The following is a 22,841-nucleotide window of genomic DNA, read 5'->3' as shown; positions in this document are numbered from 1 at the left end:
TGGTATGTAGCTTTGGCAGATGAAAATTGGCATGACTTGTAAGAAGCAAGTGGAGCCCTGACAATTCATAGTACAAGAGGTTCTAAATTTTCAAATTTTTTTCATCTTGAAATTGTTCATAAAGGAAGATTTTTCTTTAAATATCCTTTGTACAAACTAGGTATGAAATAAGACTTGTTTGATTGAAACAGAAGTATTTTCCTGTTTGCAAGCAGGTCAGTTTTTGTTTAGGATGTACTTTATTTTGCTTGAAAAAATAGATGTTGTTTAATCCTTTTTCCCTTTTACAAAATCAGGTGCATTTTCAATTTTTTGATAAAACAGTGATACTGCAAAAGCTTAACTTCAGACATGAGTTTGCACATGAAATTAACCTCCTTTAATTCAAACTTAAAGTGAAACCAAATCATTCCAGTGTGATTTTTACTGTCTTTAGCAGTGTTTCATGCCTGCAGTGAGAAACAATCAGCTATATACTATGTTGCCAGCTTGCATCTGGATTTTTAATTACAGTCTACTGGTTCATTGGTTGAAAAATGAGAATACATTGTACTATTAAATGGTGGATTGTGATTATTAAGAATAAAATATTTCTCTTTTTTTGTGCTTTTAAAAGAATCCGTAAGTTACCAAAAGCATTGAAGGAATGGCAAGCTTTTCAAGACCTAAAAAGAAAAATTGATGACTTCACAGAGAGCTGTCCTTTGCTTGAAATGATGGCAAACAAAGTATGTTCAGCATAATAATTTGGAGATAAGATTCACTTGAAAAAATCTATTGAAGACTAAATTGTATGACTATAAGATGCTTTCCATAATTCTTTTTTATAGATAAAAGCAGCTATATTTATGGCAAAAATCTAGTTAGGCTTAGTTACAGAAAAGTAAAACAAAAGACTTCATAATGTGATTAGAATAATTATTAATGCTTTCAATGGAATGGAAATCAAGACTCTTCTATTTGTTTAACAGATGCAATGCAAAATATGTGATCATTCTAGTCCTAAAAATACAATTTTAAAAAATCTTCCCTAATTCTTATGGACTTTTCTAGGCAATGATGTCACGACACTGGGAAAGAATTGCACAAGTAACGGGGCATGACTTTCATGTTGACTCTGAAAATTTTGCTTTGAAAAACATAATGGATGCCTCTTTATTATCATATAAAGAAGATATTGAGGTACATGTACTTTTCTGATTGTTTTAAATGACTAACTTGTGATCTGGGGCTCTGTGCTTTTCGAATCCTGTTTCTAGTCAGCTTTGTAACATTAAAAAAAATTGGCCTGAGTTGGAGAATTCTTTTGAAGGTAGCTGGTATTAGCAGTGATGGTTAGTTTATTTCCTTTTTATTCTGGAGAAGGATTAAATGGGTAGATAGTATTACACTAATCCTTCCATGGAAGGAATTCTGTTGTTTTATGAGTAGTGTGATTCTGTCATGCTTCTGGTTTACGGTCTGCCTATTTGTAATTTTTTCTTCCTTTTAAGTGTCTCCTCAGAGAGAAAAAACAGTTGATGTGACTCGGATCCTTTTAGCGCTCAAAATGCTTGGAACACAGTAGAAGTGGAGGATATAGGATTAAAGGAGAACAAGGTTCTTTTGTATTTCAAAAGTGACTCTTCACAAGAACACAGAGCAATGAGAAGGCTTATGTAATGTGCCCAAGCTACAAAGCTATTGCCTTCTCCATTTTGGGGACAATAGTTACCTAGCAAGTACATCAGTTTATGCTCATTACCTTTTGCAAGAACAAAGTATAACTAAAAATAAAGAAGGAAAAACCCAACAGTTTCTAACTTCAGTTCTGTTGTCACTGAGCTGATTTTTGAAGGATTTTTGAAGGATTTTTGAAGGAGTGCAGCAGAGTTAGTCATCCACCTCTAGCTGATGTTCAGTGAAAGCTGGATGCCAAAGTCCTTTAAGCTCTCTTGTACATTTTGTACAGTAACTCTGCTGGATTGTTCTTAGCCTTATTTATCATCACAGGGAAAGGCTCGGCCTTTTTTCCACTGTCCTTTACACTAGGTGGGAAAATTCGTCAACTTTATTAGTTAAAGAGGGTGGACATCTTTCATGTTTGAGGTGGAATTATGTCCTTTGTTTTGTTCACATTATGGAAATGAATTATCTGTGGTCCCTCCATAGTAGTGACCTGATTTGTATTGCTCCACAAAGCAATACTTCTAAGACAAAAACATGAAATCAAACCTCACCTCTACCAAATTTCCAGACAAGAATCTAAGTCATGTGATAGGTTCAGAATGATAGCCTTACACTCAAGACTTTAAACCTGTGATGGAATCCAATACACTCCTGAACCCTAATTTGGGGTTCAGTCTGAGTAGCTGCTCTTTTTCTCTCTGATGCAATAACCAATTTTATGAGAGTCCTGTCCTCACCGTCTTAAAGAAGTAGCAAGCAGTCATGTTTTCCACGTACACTCTATTCTTGGACTGTTAACTGGTTTTTATTGATAATGTGTATTTTCCTTAGCCCCCTCAGTAGGTATATTTGACTTCAAATTTTAAAACATTTAATACAAATTCTGCCTCCAGGTTCTCTGAGTCAGTGAATTTTCATAGTGAGTGAATAGTGTAAGTTGCTAGTGCTAGTGAAAATGGAGTATAGCGCATAAAATGTTCCAGTGACAAGTAGTACTATAATATAATCTAGTTTGTAATATAATGATTTTGAGGTATTTTGATGTATATTTTCATTAGCTGGAATTTACACTGAAGTCTGGATCTAGCCAATGAATTTTAATCGTCTTTATAAGCATGCATTATATTAGCCTTAGAATATAATTTACTAGTTCAATTTTACACAGGATATCTGCATCAGTGCTGTTAAAGAAAAGGATATTGAAGCAAAATTGAAGCACGTCATCAGTGAATGGAGTACTCATGCTTTCAGTTTTGGCCAATTCAAAACTCGAGGAGAACTCCTTTTGAAAGGATCAGATATATCGGAGAAAATAGCTTTGGTGGAAGACAGCCTCATGATATTGGGGTCGCTCATGAGCAACAGGTACAAAACTTAATAAACGCACATATTGTGTGAATCTAATCAAGCCCAAAAGTAAACAATGATCATCTTAGGTTCTTTTCCCTTTAACTCATGTTCATACAGGTATAATGCACCATTTAAGTCCACTATACAACAGTGGGTTCAGAAGTTGACCAATACTGCAGAGATAATTGAAAACTGGATTACTGTACAAAACCTCTGGATTTACCTTGAAGCTGTGTTTGTTGGTGGAGACATTGCAAAACAGCTACCACAGGTATGTTGATTTGTCGTAACAACACATGAATAGCAATACATTGTACCAAGAGATTAGCCACATCACAGAGTTTACTTGCCAAGGCATATAATGCATGTAACTTTTGTGGGCTGTGCATGGGCAGTTCAAAAGAAGTTTTGCCAAACTAGGGTTTGTCTGGTTGAACTACTTAGAACTTGGTCAAACCTACAGGAGCAGGATTGTTTGTAATTCAGGCTCAAGTGTTCCTGTCTGCTTGCAATATTAGTGAATTGTGTGATAGCACAGGGCTCAGGACTACTTAATCATACAAAACTGATGTATCACTTCTCCCATATATGCTAACATCCCTTTCTTCCTGTGTGCACATGTTTATAGGCTCTAGGTTATGTTGATAATAGAATAACAGATTTTCTGTATGAATTCTGTACTTGATAGGACTCAGTATAACTAAGTCCCAGACAGAGATGCTGTAAGACTTGGGCAGCTGCATGTGTACTGTGTGAACTATTGCAACATCTTTAAAAGGCAATTGTGACCTTCCATGATAACAGCTGCAAAGGAGTTAAAGAATGATCAGAATTCCTACAGAAAAGAAATACCAGAATAAGTCCTTCTATCTATTGCATCTCCTAATGAGAGGTTTTCATATAGATCTAACACACCACAGCTTAGTAGCTCTGGATTAACCATTGCTGTAACTTCACAAAACCGTGATTATTAGGAAATGATTAAATATGAATTTATTTCAGGCCACAACTTTTATAATTAAAGTCTTACAATTTCCAAAACTGACATTAATTTTTGTAAGTTAAGTAAAGCTTTCTTAACTGTTATTTGAGATAACAATACATTTTTTTTAGTTCATGAGGTATGTTTATATTTTTAAAGTTTATTAGAGAATCAATAAGCAGTTTTGCAGATGAACAAATGCTGCAGCACAGCTGAGGCATTTGATAACTGCTAAAGCTACTTCTTACAAGGATGATATATGAACCAATATTCTGGAAAAAAGCAAATGTGATGACTATCTTTAAAGAAGGGGGAGAAGGAACAGCTTGGTGGAGGAGTAATGATAGATGAGTGGGCTTAATTGCAATTCCTGGATGAATACTGCAACAAATAACTGTCTGTAAGCATCTGGAAGTTAACAAGGAGGTGAGTAACAGTCAGTATGGATTTGTTAGGAGCAAAACCTGTAAAACAAATACAATTTATTTTTAGGGTGGGCAACAAGCTTTGTGGATAAACGAAAAACAGTAGTTGCTATATATTGATAGGCTTTTGACACTGTCTCTCATTATACTATCAGAAAATGAGTTTCAGATTGCTGGTGTGTTAAATGCAGGCAGAAAAGTGGAATGCATAAACAGCAGTAACCAATACCTAGAATATTGTATGTGGTTTTGGCCAAAGAAACACATAGACAAATTTGAGAGAGCGTAGAAGAGGCTAGTAAGAATGAGGAACTATCCATGAAGGATGACTCACAAGAAAAGATTCAACAAACTAGGCTTGTTTGGCTTGGAGAGGAAAAACTGAAGAGAAGACATGATAAGTTTTAAAAAAATAAGGGTTGCTCTCAACAGAAAGAAAACAGTATGTTCTCTGTATCTATGAATGATAAGTAATTGGTGTACACATGAGAAAGATTAAGCTTAGATATTAAAACACAGTCACCAGCACCAAAGGTTGCCTGGAGAGGCTTCTGAATCTCCAGTATTGAGCATCTTTAAACACCAGACAGACAGATGTTTTTCCAAGAGTGGCATGGGTATGATCCTGTCTTGTGACAGGCAAATGGCTTTGGATGGTCTCGAGACCTCTTCTAGCTCTCAGATAATTTATGATCCCATTAACATTTCATTTGTTGTAGGTGAAGAAAGGGTTTTTAAAGTCAGTATACCCAGTGTAGAAAAATATTCTCCAGCTCCCAGTATATGAGAATTTGTCTCCCTTCATCTACAGTACCTTAAAAGTGTGGCAGCTTCAGACTATTTATACTGTTTTTGTTTGTCAGGTATTACCACTAACAACTTACTCCTCATGAGCTGTGTGGAGCAGCCATTACATGACATTGTGCATTGCTGCTAGGAAGACTGTAATTTCTGAGAAGGCTGCTGTCTGAGTTTTCTGGTGTGTGTTGGAATCCTTTTATACAGACAATTTTGGTGCCCAACAGGAAGTTAAAGACTTTTTTCTTTTTCCAGAGCTGTCCCATTGGACTCTTTCTCTTGCAATTTGAACTCTGACCATTATAAGCACTGATCATTATAAGCATGCCTATACATATTCATACATTAGTCCTGCAAAGAAGACTTGAACAGCAAGGGACATATTAAACTGCTACCTTGTCTCATGGAATTCTTTATTTTTTAGAATTTGACAAACATGGGGAAGAGCTAATGCATTTTTCATGTACTCCAGGAAGCCAGAAGATTTCAGAACATTGATAAATCATGGCAGAGAATTATGCAGAGAGCCCATGAAATGCCAAACATCGTACAGTGCTGTGTTGGAGATGAGACTTTGGCACAGCTATTACCACATTTGCTGGAACAATTGGAAATCTGTCAGAAATCACTGACTGGGTATTTGGAAAAAAAACGGTTAATGTTTCCAAGATTTTTTTTTGTATCTGACCCTGCTCTTCTGGAAATCCTTGGTCAAGCATCTGATTCCCACACTATTCAGGTACAAGTAATAAGGCAATAATGTTCTTATGGTCAATATTAGTGGGTGAGGACCATGGAGGATTTCATTATTTAGTTGAGAGAATTTCTTTCACTTATGGAAAGATGTATAGAATCTTCTAATACAGGATTTAAAGGCAAAGTAAGAATGTCATATCAGATCACTTTATGAAGCTTTTTTTTCTGATTCTATTGTAGGCACATTTATTAAGTTTGTTTGACAATGTTAACCGAGTGGGATTTCATGAAAAAAACTACGACCAGATTTTGTTGTTTGAATCTCAAGAAGGAGAACGGGTCAATATTATTGAACCAGTTTTAGCTCAGGTAATGGAAGTATATATTGCAGTTTTTCATGACTTGCTTTAAAGTAGATTTATGTTTTAGAGACCAACAGTATCGCATCATGCTGCTATTTGACTAGCTGAGTGAAAACCTTCCAATGTGAACAGCAAGAGCAAAGGCCAGAAAGGACAGGACATTTGTGTCATTCTGTAATAGTTACTTTACCTGTTTTTTCAGCACTACTGATGTGAAGTGCCAAATCCATCACATATGTCTAGAAGGGCAGTGGAGCCAGAAGGAGGAGAGGAATCTTTTAAAGTTTAGAGAATGACAAAAAGGGAAATGGCAATATGAAGAACTGTGAAAAAAATCTCGTAGGGCTTTTTCTCCTTGTGAATTATTCATAAACCATTTCTTTAAAAGTACTTTCTTGTTTATTTCAGGGCAATGTGGAATTCTGGTTAGGTCAGCTGCTGAATGGGATTAGGAAAACGATCCATACCATCATTAGACAGGCATCAATGGCCATTAGCGATTCAGGATTTAAGCTGTATGACTTTCAGGCAATGTTTCCTGCACAAATAGGACTTCTGGGAATACAAGTGATCTGGACCAGAGATGCAGAGAATGCACTGAACAGTACCAAAACAGACAAAAAGGTAGTGTTTAATGAATCTTTGGGGATTAATTAAAAGCATTGTTTGGAACAGTGCATATTGCAAAAAATTAATAACGTGTAGGAAAAAGCACAAAATACTAGTTAAGCGACCAGAATAACAAATAAGCTAACAGGAAAACAGAATGATAAAAAATGTGTTAAGAGGTCACACCTCCTCACCATCCCCCAGCATGTGCTTTAGAATTGTTCCTAATCCTGTGATTTTCTCTGTTGTTCTGTCAGCACAGTCATCTTGGGAAGGGACAATTTCTCAGTTTGGGAATATAGGGAATCTTATCCTATTACTTTCCCAAAATCAAATTTGGAAAGAAATAAGAGGTCATCACAAAATTTGGGGAAATAACAGTGCTTCATGGGCATTGTTCTCCTGTAACAGAGTATGTTAGATTCTTTAGCTGATGAGCTCTTTTTTTAGGGAAGGGAAAGAAGAGAAGCCATTTGAGGAGGTGCTGATTTAATCTCAAACATGTAGAGAAGATACTGTTAACACCAAGGTGTTATTACTAACACTGAATCTATGAAGCAGGAAGGAAAGGATGTGAACTGAAGAGTTGCAAATTACCGTTAATCAGGAATATACAGTGAGATTGGGCTAAGAACACCATCCCACCATAAAAGTAAATGCAGGGGAACAGTACCATGGTGTACTTCAATAGTGAATGAAAACAAAGACTCCAGACTATGGAGGAGACCACTTAGTGCTATGTTTTCTGCATTGTACAAAGTTTAAAAAGGGCACAGACCTGCTTTTAATCCACTCTAGTTCATATACTAACTAGATGCAAAGATTATTTTGCATTAACTAGAAAACAACTTCCATTTACTTGGGATGAACTCTGTGTGTGTGTGTTTGGGGATGGGCTGGTGGTTTAGTTCTCCATTAGTTTTGAAGTGTTTTTAGCTTTTTTGTCCTGAGCAAACAGGGTGAATTTTAGGCTTTGCATATATTTACAGAAAGCTAGTGTGGTTGTTCTCTCACACATTTGGAACAGGAGTGCATATGACCTTCCCTTTCTGAAAGCCCAGCACTTTATAATTTGTTGTATGCTAGGAAAATCACTGACAGAGGCTGATGCTGTTTACCTGAGACAGTATTGTATTTTATAGAATTTTGTAACAGAATCTGGTGCCACAAAAAAATTTATTATTTTAGCATTGGCATCTAAAATTACACTACACTTTCCCCCTCCTGTGGTTAGAGGATATGATAGATCTCCAGGTTCCTGTTCCCCCTAAGAGTCGATATTGCTTGCGCTGATGTGCAATACCCAAAACCAGAGACTGATGGTTCTGAAAATGTGCAGGGATGCAATCAACTGAAGATATAATGTATAGTAGAAGGAGCAACAGTCCTTGAATAAAATCTTATGGTGTGACCTGTTCACCTAGATATAACCTTATTGTACTCTGCTGGGCTAAGAATGCATGTATGGACAGCACCTGAAAATCCAAATTTAGGATTCCAAGCCTAGTAAATACAGAGCAGATCACAGATGTTATGGGCCCATATGTTTGCAGATGTTTTTTAATTTTTATTCTAAACAATGGAAGAACAAATCATGTTTATATTAATATGGCTGTTCTTGCTATGTGGAAAAGGTAATGCACACAACAAGTCAGAAGTTTTTGGAACTTTTAAATGATTTGATTGACATGACAACACACAATCTGACAAGAATGGAGCGCACAAAATATGAAACTTTAATCACCATTCATGTGCACCAGAAGGATATCTTTGATGATTTGGTAAGTTTTTGAAAACCTTTAAGGGACTTTCTGTATAGAAGTTTTTGCACATATAAAAATTTATAAACAAATCTTACAATCTATTCTCTTTGAGTAGCTCTGACATTAGTGCTGTGATACAGCATATCAGATTTAGTTTGATTTTATACAGGTGTCATGCAGAGATAAGGGTGAATTATATACAGGTATGTTCATAGGTTCAGACTTCAGTTTTTTAAATGGTTGTTGATACACATCATGCACAAATTCACTGTGAGCGAAAGACTTTAAATTAAACTGTTCTCTCAAATTGAAAATTTAATACATTATTTAACTGAAATATAAAAGTTAAAAAGTCCCTTTAGTATCACTTGTGATTTCCAGCCCAGCCTATGTGTTGATTTAACGTAATAGTTATCCAAAGTTTAAAGCAGTGAGGCTCCATATATTTGATAGGGTAGCAACAATAACCAGAACAGATATTTTAATTTTTTTATAATTGAGTTGCATCAGACTTCCTTTAGATAAGTATATTGAATACATGAGATTATAATTATAAAAATTGAAGTAAAATAAATTTCAAAAAGCTTGCATCATGCAAAAGTCAATAATTCACTACTGCATTGTTTAGTTTATGCATATATATTAGAAACATGAAAATTAAGTGCATGTGTAAAGAGAGATAGAAAATAATTTAAAAAATACTGAAAGTTTAGAAAGAAAACTGCCAGCTTCTAAGACAGGCAGGGGGTTTTATCCTCAGCCTGTAATTTTTAATTTATTTTCATAATTATTTTGCTCATTGGAAATTAAATTATCAATTAATTTAATGTCATATTATAATAAAATTAAATCACAGAAACTTGGTTAAATTTAAAGAGTCTGCACGTGACATAAAAAATCAGGGCCAAGTCCAAAACTGGGGAAAGGATTCTTAATTGGTACATGTGATATTATCCTTTTCTCTCAAAATGTTCTATTCCCCTTAAGAGAAAGTAGAGGGAAGTGGCTGAGAATCCAGAACCTCCTCTTCACCTTAAACCATGTCTGCAAGGCAGATGACAAGGACTATTCTGTAAGAGGCCGGTGGTTTTGAGATCAAGTGTCAAAAATAATGAATCAAGATCTAGTAATCTGCCACAGATCTATGTGTGTGGCAAGTTCATACTGAAAAATACATCCCAACTAAAACAAACACGAAAGCATGTATACAATATATTCAAGCATTGTCCATGATTTAGAATTGCTGTGAGGAATGGCACTGATATCATGCAGTGTAACCAGTATTGTTACTTAGTTTTTTATGAAGTTTTCCATCACTGTTCTTCAATATCTCTGCAAGATACAATTCTACACAACTCACAGGAAAATCAGAGTGGTTTGATTTGATGACACAGCATGTCATAGACAGGTTTGAAAAGATAATTCTGAATGTCTTGACTCCTACAGATTGTAGCTCTTGAATTTATGCACAGTAGACATTTTTCTGCATGGGATTCAAGATGCATTTGTTATACTGTTTAATTTCTGTATTAATGATTTTTCTTTTCTATTATAGGTCCGTATGAATATTAAATCTCCATCTGACTTTGAATGGCAAAAACAGTCTCGATTCTATTTTCTTGAAGACGTGGATAAATGCATTGTCCAAATCACTGATGTAGAGTTCACCTACTGCAATGAATACTTAGGGTGTACAGACAGGCTTGTTATAACTCCTTTAACTGACAGGTAGTTATAAAAAGAATGCAGTGCACAGTACTGGAGCTAAGACTTAATTCCCTTGACTTAATTCCTTTAGCATTCATGAGTCAAATTCTTTCTTTGTTTGCCCTATAGTGCTGCAATATCTATGGTGAACAGCAGAGGCCAGTGCTTATATACTCAGCTACCGAAATCAGGCACCCCTAGGAGGCGTCTTGAATTCTCTTTGAGTGTTTGCTTGAGCTATATCTGCTGTGGTAGGCATTGAAAAACTTACTTGTGCTCAGGATAAATATAGCTGAACGCCATACACTTCACCAGCCTAACCAGAGTGGATCTAAAAACAATATATTGCTGCTTTCAGTAAGCTAGTAGTTGCATGAGAGTTTGGGATTATGCCAAGTGATTCATTTGAGGTAACCCTAGAGGAAAAAGCAGTAACTCAGGACATAGCATTGAATAAGTAGTGCCAATACCGTTTTAAGCAAGGCCTATGGAGAATTACAGGACTACAAACACAGAAAAAGCTCTGAGGGCAAAACACAGGGAGGACCTTTTATTGCTGGAGCATTAGCTATACATCACAGCACAAACTCCATTACATGCGTAACTTCCTAAAGTACTTGGTAGTGCTTCAGCCAGGCAAGAGGCAGATGTATTTGCTACGCTAGAGCTTGTTCTTTTACGTGTGGATAGGAATGTCAAAATACTGTGCGTGTTCAGTTATTTGTTGTGTAAAGAATGACTGCAGGTTCTTGAATTAGTGTTGGAATTGTCTTTGCACTCTCTGTGCTACTAGATTTTATTTACTAGTGAAATTTCAGACTTTTGCCAATTTCTGAACCAAAATTATGCCCAGTGATCTATTTAAGAGAGCCAAAACCCTATGCTTAGATTCCTGGCTTTTAATATGTGACACACATCTGCCAAATTCTATGTTATGTACCCTACTATTCCTGTGCTAGGTAGAGATCTGTTTGCAGCAGTAAACATGCAGTTGGTTAGTGGGTGTGGTAGGGCTACCATGCAGACAATATTTTTGCCCATCGGCAAAGACAGTATCAAGAAAATGTCATTCAAAATCTGTTCACAGAATTAAAATGCAGCCTAGTTGGTTAGGGTTTGTTCAAGGTGCTATGTCACATGAGATTGAAAACTAGTGGATGGTGATATTATTAAAGAAAGTCTTTTGAATGAGTTTAAATAATAACCACAAAAAAGAACAGAGGTATCTGCCTTTGGGCAAACCTAGAAGACCCAAATAGACCTGCAGGGATTGGTGACTATCCACTGTCATGTATTGAAAGGGTGTTTCAAGCAGAAATATTTTCTAGTGTTGGCATGGGAAACTTATGTACCTAAGCAGTGTTGCATAAGAACAGATTTTATTCCCCTTATAGGCTTTTTCCATTTTAATATTTTTAATATTGCTATATGGACTTGTATGAGCTTCTGATAATTTTCAGGTAATGATATCTGTGATTTCCACTAATCAGCTTGGAGTCAAGTGCTGTTTGGCTAATGATTTTATGTTCAGAAAAATTCCTGAAGCACAGGATAAATACACAGTGGCAGTAGTACATTACATTAAGATAATGGGACTGAAATTGAGTGCTCCTAAGCATCGTGTCAGACACAGACATGGCTTATGCAAAAAATGAAATGCAAGTTCTGTTTAGGACTTGTACTATGTATACAGTTTGTCCTTACCTCATTTTCTGTAGCAGAATTGTTAGGAGTGGTATTTTTTCTATGTTAACTGATTACAGAGTAGTAAGGTGATAAGCATTATTACTGCTATAATATTAGAATCAGTACTGTATTATTTTATAGGAAGTGATACTAGCTGGTATAATTTGGTTTTTTTCAATGCTCATTTTCTCTCCCCAGGTATATCATAAAGCTATTGAGTTTCACAGTGTTAAAATGGACTTACTGGGATTTTGTAGAATTATAGATTAGAACAAAAGTCTTCCTACACCCTTCACTGGTCTCCACACCATCTATGGAGGCTGACATTTAAACCTGAGGGTATCAACTCAGGATGGAGGCTGAAGCAGAAGATGGTCCTCCTCTTCTTTCTCTATTGCCCATCACAATCTTCCCTCTTGTCCATTCTCCTCCTGGAACTCAGAGACTTCATGTGACTGGCAGCACTTCTCTGGTTTGCCACACTGGTCAGGAAATGGCAAGAACAAGAGCTGCTTCCAGCCTCTGTGCCTTCCTATTGCCAGATCAGAGATCCCATCTTGTGTGCTCTGGGGAGTGAGTAGGAAGATGGGGAGAAAAGGCAGAAACCTAGCAGATCTGGGTGCCTCAGAATGAGGCTGAGTCATGGAGGGAGGGCATATGATTTGTGTGAGAAAATCACAATACTACAGTATTTTGGTATTCAGCATTTAGAATTGGCCTGTGTGTTTCCTGGGCTGTTGCAGCCATTGCTGTGCTGGATGCATGCTTTTCTATAGGTGGAGCGAAGGTGGTACCTGGGAACTTAGCTTCACAGTGTGCAAAAGGGGTGACTGAGGACTTACCACAGGGAAGCACACCTATTTCTGCCCCCTTCCCCAGCTTTGTATAATACAACTGCTGTGGTTACATTAATGGATTTCAAGTAACTAATAGTAGAAAAAGACTACTAGATCTCTCTGTTCTGTCTCTAGGTGTTACATCACTCTGGCACAGGCGCTGGGCATGAGTATGGGTGGTGCACCAGCAGGACCTGCAGGGACAGGGAAAACAGAGACAACTAAAGACATGGGCAAATGCCTGGGGAAGTATGTTGTTGTTTTCAATTGTTCAGACCAAATGGACTACAGAGGACTGGGACGTATCTATAAAGGTAAGAAATAATCAGGTCATTCATTTTAGAGTCCTAAGTTTTTGTCTCTTCACTGGTGAGCTACCAATGATTAGTAGGGTATTTTCTTTTCTGTTTTCTCTTATTTCTAGATGCACATCAACTTTTCCTGATGTTTGATTATTTTTGGGTTTTTTTCTTTTGTCTACCTGCATGCTTTTCCGTCTTTTTTTTTATATTCTTGGAAGGTGTTTCCTATCTCTGTCCACTTTCCCTTTTCCCTTTTTGTCCTTTCTACTGATTTTCTTTATGCCTCTATCCCACTCGTCCTAAGAGGGAGACTATTTCATCCTCCCTTGCCATTTTTGTATCAAGTAAGACAAACAAATATGGAGCTCAGTGATGTTGTACAAGGCAGGGAAACAGGCAAAGTGGTGCACTGTCTTATTTCAAACTCTAGAACTTTTTTGAAACCAGGAAAATGAGGTAGTGGTCAAACTCTGATAACTTTTCTTAATAAGCAGAGCTTTGAAATCAGTTTTGCAAACAGTGATCAGATGATCCAATGTCTGGTCTGTGGACTCCATTGATGTCAGTTTTCTTGTATATAGAAACTATATATTGTATATATACAATAGTACTGTTGGACCTGATGATCTTAGAGGTCCTTTCCAACCTTAATGATTCTATAATTCTATTGGTTATATGGACTGTTAGACCACATAACACCACCATTTTTTGTGAGGGGTGGGCTCTTAAATCTAACACAAGGTATCATAAACATAATTTTCAGTGTTGTGATATCTCCTGAAAGTTAAAATACAACCTGGAGATCATTTCTAGTTTTAGTTAAGAAGCCAGCAAAGCTGGCCAAGATTTTAATAGAAGTAACTTTTGTCTTTGGCTTCTTATTTTAAGAGCTTAAGGGTATCCAATTAAGCTTTTCTAATGAAGATAGAAAGCCTGAAAATTATTCCAGGCTTGGATTAAAATGATTTTGTATTTAATTTTGAAAAGATTTTCCATCTTTCTCTCTTATTTCCTCTGTGGTTACTGGGTTTGTCTCTGGCCGGGTTACATCAAGAAGACGAATAGTATATATTTGGGAAGAGCTGAGTTAAAAGCAGTGCTTGTGTTGACTTCACTGGACTGCTGTTATTCCTCCTAATCCTTTTGTTTTTTTATAGACATTTTTAGGCCTCATTAACTTGTTAATTTTTTTTAAAGGTCATATCAAAAAGAAGAAAATGGGAAAAAGTAGAGCAGAGAACGAAGGAAAAAAAAAGGTTTAGCTAGTTTGACTAATCATGGCTCAGAAGTTTTGTAGCTGTCTGTGCATTCTGCAGAATGCCCTCCTCCTCACTAATCAAACACATTAGCTCCAGTTTTAAGAATGTGAAAATAGATCAGAGAGAAACATTTCCATTCTTGCTTTGTTTGCTTCAGCCAGCCTTCATCCTTTATTCCTCTGAGCCTTGTCCCATGACATAAGAGGTACAATGAGCTTTGAAAAGGCACTGGTCTCTCTTGGTCTCTCTCTCTCTCTCTCTCTCTGAGGCATGCTCAAGCCTGTTACCTTCTCTTCCCCTGAGGATTTCCCTAGTTGGAGCTGCAGTAAGGGGCCAGCCTGGAGAAAGTAGGATAACTGGAGAAAAAGAGAGCATGAAGTAGTTCCTCCTAGAGCAGCCCTATCATTTCCATACCAGGAATCTGAGGTAGTGCAGCAAATATGGAAGCAGTGAATGGTAGAGCTAGTGACCATCCTTAGGTCTTGTGAGACTTTAATCCCCAGTCCTGAACTGGTCCCATGAAGAGCCCACTCTTCTAGCTAGAAGTTCTGATAGTACTACAAGAATGGAAAGTTCCATCATAGTCTTCATTTAAAGCATTAGGCAGTCTTTTAGCTAGTCTTCTAGCTTTGGCTTTAGCTTTGGTCTTTTTAGGTGAATGCAAGCATTCACTGCCTTGGAGAAGGCTGAAACTGGCTCGATGCTCCTATGAGCAGTAAGAGCAGAAAACAGGTTTTATAGTATCCAATTAAATCACACTGGGATGTGGGTTAAACTTTCACAGAAACTGATGACTTCTGTACTGAATATATTGCGTTATTCTATTCCTTACCTGAGGTAAATATTTTGCTTATAACCAAGGCCAGATCATTACAGATCAAGAGAGAAGACAGTTACCTAGTGAACAGGAGCTATGGAAAGCTGTTCATTTATGTAATACCAAATAAACAGAGGAACTTTTCTAAGCTAGAAACTGAACTAGCTGTGTGGGTGAATATCTTCAGTCAAGGTCACAAGTTTCTCAAAGCACCTTTTGTAACCCCCAGATCTTTGCGACAACTTTTAGTTGTGTGTCTTTTATTGTGTGTGCAGACTTTTAGCTTCCCAAGTTTATTTTACTCATTGGTAATAAACAGAAGAGGGCTGGGACCAGCTTGCTGTCTGACTAAGCATGAATATGCTCATAATGCCAAATACAGTCATCTACTGGGTCTTTGATGTACCTGCAGTCATCAGTCAGGAGTGGGGATGGCAGCCTTTGTTTATCCTTGGAGTGGATTTGTCTTTGATTTCACCAAGCTGTTGTTTTTTTCCTCTCTGCTCCTTCTGTGAGAATGTTTGTATCTCTTTATGTTACCACCTTTTTTCACAACTTCTTGGTGATTTCACTTTGTTTTATGTTGAAACGTCTTTAAGATATCTGGTATTTCTTGAAGAGTGGATATACTGAAGTTGCGGAAGGAAATGAGTTCTTTTTTGATTTAATAGGAGGAGCAAAGTGAGTTTGGAGAAAGATTCTTTAATGCATATGAGATCTTTAATGGAAAAGAAGGATAGTTCTTCACAGCCATAGAAGCGCTTTCATGCAGACTGATAAGAAAGTTCTCATGAAACATACTATGTATTTTAGTGCACCCATTGAGAAGTTCTTCAGAATTCCACATGTCTGCGATGGGCGTTGTACTCCATCACCAGTGTTTCCTCTTCAAACTTTTCACTTCATCTGGTGCTGTGAGTCAAGTTATCAGATATTAGCAGATTTAGCAGTAAGGAGGAAAAGGAGGTGGGGAGGTGGTGTTGTCATGTCTGCAGCCATGTTTCCATGTTTTTCTGTAAGGACAATAAGTTTGATCTTCAGAATAAAGAAATAGAAAAATATAACATAACAATATATTGTATACTATAAAATTATAATTTAAAGTTAATTATATATCTCCTGGTTGGCTCAGAGCTGAGGTCTGTCTCCCTGCTTCTCTGTCTTCCTGTCTATTTTGTTTTCATGTGTGACACCGGCTGTTCACACACAGATAACCTAGTCAAGATATCCAAGGCCTGAACTTTCACCTTTGATGGCTTTGTTTTTCAAATTTGAACCAAAAAGTAGCTTCAGATATAACTGGTCATATGAGTTGGACCAGAGGTAACCCATGAAAGTACCAGGGAAGCAAAGTGAGAAGGTGAAATTTCAAGTTTTCTATTATATTGAATTCAGTGTTAAAATCACACAGGAACAGCAAATCAGCACTGCTTCATCACTGTTACTGAAAAGTGTTGGTGAATACCCTTTAGGAAACCTTTTGTCTGTTGTTGTCTGTAGATGAGTATAAAAGTCATGTTTGCTTTGGTTTTGTTTTCTATAGTTACAGTCAAACAACTCCAGCCTTACCTGACGTACCTTTTTGTGATCTGATATTTAATGCAATATTTAAAGCAAGATTTGGTATTTGTCTTAATTCAGAAGGTGAATAAATGAGTATGGAGGTCCATAAATTCTTTCAGGACCAGTGAGTACCTTGTAGCTTACTGCTTCTGGGCTGCACTTTGGCTAGACAGAGTTCAGTTTTAGTGAGATGTGCTTTAAATTATGCCACTATTATTGTACCCCTTTGTAAAATCTTGAGATGTGTTGTTTCAGTACAAAAGAGAGTTTATAGTTGCTTTGTCATGATTAATTACTGCACTGTCACATTATTGTTAGCCAGACCTCCCAGTGCGGAGCAGCTCATAGGGCCTTTGGATCACTGGGCAGGACAGGGATCGTCACAGTAGGCTGCAACTTACTTTCTTCGTGAGTGGGTCTCTAGGACCTGCACTGGGGACTGTGGCCACAGTGTAGATTCAGGAGTCAGGCCAGCCAGCTGCACCTAGGCCATACAGTCACTGACACGGAAAGGGACATGGCACTGCATTGCAGAGATGCATTTTGAAGTAAGCTATGCCGTGTGATAATGATATCATGTGAGGACCAGGTTTGTAGGATATCTGTACTGATTTGGGCACGTGTGTGTCACATTTCTTAGACATAGTTAAATATTTCTTTAGTCTTGTCCTTTATTTTCTGCTTTTACTCCATTTCTGTATTTGATTACCATACTATGTTCTGTGTGGGGACAGCAATTAATGTACAGCATGACAGGGCACAACAAAATTATGTTGTCTCTAAGCTGTTATGCAGATAGTTTGCTTGCTGTGCCTTTGCTTGTGTGTGTGGGTGTATGCATGTGTGTGTATTTTCTTTCCTTTGTCTTTTTAAACATCACCAGAATGGAATAATTTTACAAGAACTGAATTTATTGAAAGCTGTGGGATATTGGCCTTGCCTGAGAGTCAGGTTCCTAACTCCATGCAGCAGGTGGCATTACAGAACAAGTGATTCTTGTTCTTGGAAACGAAAAATTGTTTGGCTAGAACCTCACCTCGGCATTCTGCAGAGAAATTAATTTAAAAAATCTTTAATCTAGGGATAGTAAGTGTAAGAGACAATATTGGAACAAAGTCTCTTTCTTAAAGAATGTCCAGCTTTAGGGCTTTTTGTTGTTGCATCCCGAAAAGTAGATATTGATGTTTAATAAACAAAGTAGAAAAATATATTTTTTAATAGATCCTAGTAGTCATGTAACAAAAGAGGCCAAGTGTATTTGAAAAATCTCTGCAAAAATTTTTCATTGGAGGTCAGAAAGAGTGGGGCAGCTCCATGAGGGAAGACAAGCTAGGAGCCAAGGGTGACTACCACACAGTCAGGGGCAGGGACTTCACTGATCAGGGCACAGTCCCACAGTGTCTGAGCAGGGCAGGTTGGTGACAGCTTGTTCCATCAGCTGTCCAGGGACCCTCAGACAAGGTGAAGTAACAAGCTGTGTCCAGGGTCCATCGAGGAAGTTTGGTCAGAAACAGCAGGAGGCAGGGCTGGAGGTAAGGCTATGGATAGTTCTGGGGTCCTCCAGGAAGTTCAGCCAGCAAGTCAGGATAACTGTGCCCAGCCCTACATACAACATAGCTCAGGCAAAGGCTGAAGACTCAGACCTGCCTGAGCTGAAATGGAACTCCTGGACTGGAGGACAGAGTATTGGTAGAAGCCGCAGGTAAAGCTGGTCAGGGCAATTAAGGCCTCCTGGTACATCCGGGGCCCTGATATTTCTCATAAAAGAGGAAGAACATCAGTTAAAGGACTTGCTGCCACACAAGTGAAGTCAAGGAGCATTCTTCATTTGTTTTTACACACAGTAGAATTAGGTCTTTCATGTTTTAAATTTGGTACCTGTCCATAGAATTACTTTAATCTTTGCTTCATGATGGCATTGTGGTATTTGTATATCACAGAATCATAGAATCTTTGGGTTGAAAGGGACCTTTAAAGGTCATCTAGTCCAACCCCACCCCTGCAATGAGCAGGGACATCTTCAACTAGACCACAGTGCTCAGAACCCTGTGCAACCTGACCTTGAACGTTTCCAGGGATGGGGCATACACCACCTCTCTGGGAATCCTGTGCCAGCATTTCACCACTCTCATTGTGAAAAATTTATTCCTTATATCTAGTCGAAATCTGCTCTCTTCTAGTTTAAAACCATTACCCATTGTCCTATTGTTACAGGCCCTGCTAAAAAATTTGTCCTCATCTTTCTTAGCAGCCCCCTTTAAGTACTGGAAGGCTGCAATAAGGTCTTCCTGGAGCCTTCTCTTCTCCAGGCTTCTCCAACTCTCTCAGCCTGTCCTAATAGGAGATGTGTTCCATCCGTCTGATCATTTTTGTGGCCCTCCTCTGGACCCTATCCAGCTTGCTTTTCAATTTTGTAATTAAATCCATGTGACTTTTTATTCTCTTCAAATTATTTTCTTTTGGAGCATGTTTTTCCTTTTAATATCACAGAAATTAGTCAAAAGCAGTTTAGGAAAAAGATTACATCTCGAATTGAACTGAATGTCATGGGAGATCTGCAGTATTGCCCTGGCTGAATCAAATCTTAAAGAGCCAATTTTGGCTGTACTACCACTGGTTCTGATCTGGTGTGACTCCACTAATTTTGTTGAAGAGTTCTTCTAAAATTACATCGGTGAAACAGACCAATCAATGCAACTATATTAAAAGAAGTGGTTAATAGGCATGAAAAAAGGTAAAAAATTAATGTGAGAATTATTTTCTTTTTTTTTCTTTTTTTGCTATCTGCAAAAACTGACAAGTATTGATTTGCTATGATAGCTGATCACAGTAGAAGATGGGACAGAGTAGAAGAGGGGCAGAGAAGAAACATGAAAGGGGACTCAGGGGGATTTGGAGTAAGATGAGAGTTTCTAGAGGAACATCTTGAAGAACAAGAGAAGATTGAACAAGGAATAGTAGAGGGAAGAAAGGTAATAGGAGCAGAACAGGACAGAGCAAAGACAAGAGAAGAGAAAACATGAAAGAGAAAACAAAACAAAGTGAAAAAGTATGTATTAATAGTATTATTATTGATTTTTGAGTACTTTCTCTTCTATTAGCTTAAGTATCTTAAGGAATTAGCATTACACATAAACCACCCCTTGATTTATTTTACCAGTGCTGTAGGCATTGCTGTATGGGAACTCGGAGGAGCTCTGGGCATAGTTCAACATTGCAAACACACAAATGCCTTTTCTTGGACATGTGCTTTATTTCTGCATTTAGCACTGCCTTTAAACATCTTAAGCCAAACTGAGCTCCACCAGTCCAGTGGAGTGAATTAAACACCTCTGAACATCTGTTTGTAACATCAGACAAAGTACTGATCCAGGTCCTTGCTGGACCCAGGCAATAGGAAATACTAGTCCAGTGTGGGCTTTGGGGAGGATATCGTATCCATGAAGTTCCTGTGTAGACTTACTAGCCTTTGTCTCTTGTGAAATGGATGTGGAATAGCAGGGGATTTTGTAGCTTTCCCACTACCGCTCTGGAAAGCTGACACTGTAGGCTCTCTGTTTCAATCCTGCTAACATGATACAGAAGGAGGAGTACTTGACTCTCCCAAAAGACATTCATTTCATGATGTTTATGGATACTAATGTTTATCTAGAACTTCATGGCCTGTTCCAAATAACAGTTGTAAGTGGGACATCAGATTCCTCTCTCTTGAACAGCAGGATGCTATTCTCCAACAATTTTTGACCTATGAATTAATTGTTATAAAATGCTACAATGTTTCTGTCACAAATAGAGTGATTTCTGAGTTTGATTCTGTGCTTTTCACTTAGGTAGGTGTCTCAAGCTCGTCTTTAGCAATTTCACCCACTGCATAGATGAGTTTCCATGTTAAATGCATGTTTATGCTTCTAGGTGCTATATACAGTATTATGGAACACTCTCTGCCTCATGGTTGCTGTAAAAACACAGGATTCTTTGTAAAGAATTTTGTATATCTTTCTTCTGAGGGCAGTTCTTTTTCTGGGTATAATTAATGCACAGCCCAATTTATTCTGAATTTTTACTTCTCATTTTACTCTGTGTTCATAATCTCTTTTCTTCTCATGTTACATTAAGTTGTACAGAACATGCTGTATTTTATATATAAATTATTCTTGTTTGATCTGATACTTTAACAAAATATTTTTCTTTTTTCTTTTTTAGGTTTAGCCCAGTCAGGTGCATGGGGTTGCTTTGATGAATTTAACCGCATTGAACTTCCAGTTTTATCAGTAGCTGCTCAGCAGATATATATCGTACTTCAGTGTAAGAAAAATAAGAAACCTCAGTTCATTTTCACTGATGGTGATGTTGTTGACATGGACAGAGAATTTGGTATATTTCTTACTATGGTATGTGTGTGAATATATGTAAATAGCATCATAGTGAAAAATCTTTCCTATTTCATTTCCCATTAAAATTTCCCTGCTGAAACCATTGGAACTGTCTGTTAGAAAACAGTGAACACAATTTGAACAATAATTTGGTCAAATAATAATGATGATACTTTCTCTTGCCTGTATTTTTAACTTGAACTTAGAAGTTGAGGTATGCAATTATCATTAACTACATATTTTAAGGTTTTTTTTTAAGTTGAATACTTGACAGATTGAGACTAAACCAAACCCTCTCATATTTTTAGTCAAAGTCTATCAAAATAAAACAGAAATAATTGACCATTGCAAGCACTACTGTAGCTGGTCTGGTCAGTATTTCACCACCTGTGAAGAACATTTAACCACAATCCTTCTATATGACAGCATGAAGGAAAGCACCCTCACTCTGGTTCACTGGTCTCCTGAAGATTTATCTCTGGTGCTTGTGGACTGCTTCTAGCAGTGCAGGAGACAAAGAAGCAGGAAAGCATAAGAATACTTTAAAAGCCTCTTTGTAACTCCCGCTCCTTAGCTGTAGGCTACATGCCCACAACTCAAAATGGAAGCATTTATCTTTATTTTGTTTCTCACCTTCGAAAAGCTATTAATGTTACCACTTTAATTTGAAAAAGAGGTCAAATTAGTGGCATACAAAGGCCAGTGGGAGGGCAGTTTGGAAACAGCTGGGAGAGTTTAAGAGGTTATCACTGCATAGCTAGCAACTACTGTTCTCACAACTAAGCCATGCGGTAGTCACGTGAACGACTTAGACATCTTCAGTGAAAGGTCAGATCTGTTAGTTTGAATTATATTCAGTAATGGCTTGCACTGCTTGACTGACTTGGCACTGAAATGGTCTGTGAGTGCTCACAAGGGACAGTAACCTCCAGCACTGGAACGCTATCAAGACCCTGAGAAACTAACCATTTGAAATAGCTTCAACAAGATCTGTAAGTGGTTGTCTCACTATGTCTGTGTGTCTTGGGCATCTTCAAATACTTTGTGTGATACCCCATACTTAATGAACTGCAGTGTTTAGGCAACAGAGTAGTGATATGTAATTGTGACATGCTCGAGTTATCCTTTGTAATCTGGCATGGTCTCCTGTGTTTGCCAAATAATTATCAGAAAAGAGAAATCTTCCTATCCTGCTGTCATTTAATAATATTTCATTTTATATTTTGCCGCTTTCAGAACCCTGGCTATGCGGGACGACAGGAGCTTCCAGAAAATCTGAAGATTCAGTTTCGCACAGTTGCTATGATGGTGCCTGACCGTAGCATTATTATGCGAGTCAAGCTGGCAAGTGCTGGTTTCCGAGACAACCAAGTCCTTAGCCGAAAATTCTATACACTCTACAAACTCTGTGAAGAGCAGTTATCTAAACAGGTAAAATAAATATTTGTCCAGCTATAAGCTGTCACTGGAAGGGTATGTGTAGAGAGTATACTTTCATAGAATAGATAATTATTTTTACACTCATGAACCTATTAATTTTTTAGGGTTTTCAGTTTTAAGTTCTAGAAGCAGTCTAAAAAAAATATGTTTTTATTTTTCAAGCTAATTTGTGTAGTAAAGGAAGTTTGATTTGTGTTTTTTAAAC

At 37.5% G+C, this 22,841-nt stretch overlaps 1 protein-coding gene across 1 annotated transcript in view; it reads left to right on the top strand.

The window, feature by feature from the left end:
• LOC104627159 (dynein heavy chain 5, axonemal-like) overlaps positions 1-22,627 on the top strand; it is a gene marked incomplete at both ends in the record, with an annotated part of 56,629 nt that extends 34,002 nt beyond the window's left edge. Inside the window, 12 exons of the mRNA XM_010295278.1 lie at positions 617-728; positions 1,054-1,182; positions 2,834-3,033; positions 3,136-3,289; positions 5,696-5,962; positions 6,160-6,288; positions 6,690-6,905; positions 8,525-8,671; positions 10,209-10,381; positions 13,018-13,196; positions 21,027-21,214; positions 22,433-22,627. Coding sequence (XP_010293580.1) covers positions 617-728; positions 1,054-1,182; positions 2,834-3,033; positions 3,136-3,289; positions 5,696-5,962; positions 6,160-6,288; positions 6,690-6,905; positions 8,525-8,671; positions 10,209-10,381; positions 13,018-13,196; positions 21,027-21,214; positions 22,433-22,627 — 2,089 coding nt within the window. The remainder of the gene's footprint in view (positions 1-616; positions 729-1,053; positions 1,183-2,833; positions 3,034-3,135; positions 3,290-5,695; positions 5,963-6,159; positions 6,289-6,689; positions 6,906-8,524; positions 8,672-10,208; positions 10,382-13,017; positions 13,197-21,026; positions 21,215-22,432) is intronic.
• Between the last annotated feature and the right edge of the window lie 214 nt (positions 22,628-22,841).

This window comes from Phaethon lepturus, unplaced genomic scaffold, assembly GCF_000687285.1.
Source record: "Phaethon lepturus isolate BGI_N335 unplaced genomic scaffold, ASM68728v1 scaffold15519, whole genome shotgun sequence".
In the NCBI taxonomy this organism is placed as follows: domain Eukaryota; kingdom Metazoa; phylum Chordata; class Aves; order Phaethontiformes; family Phaethontidae; genus Phaethon; species Phaethon lepturus.
This window is presented reverse-complemented; position numbering and strand designations above follow the sequence as displayed.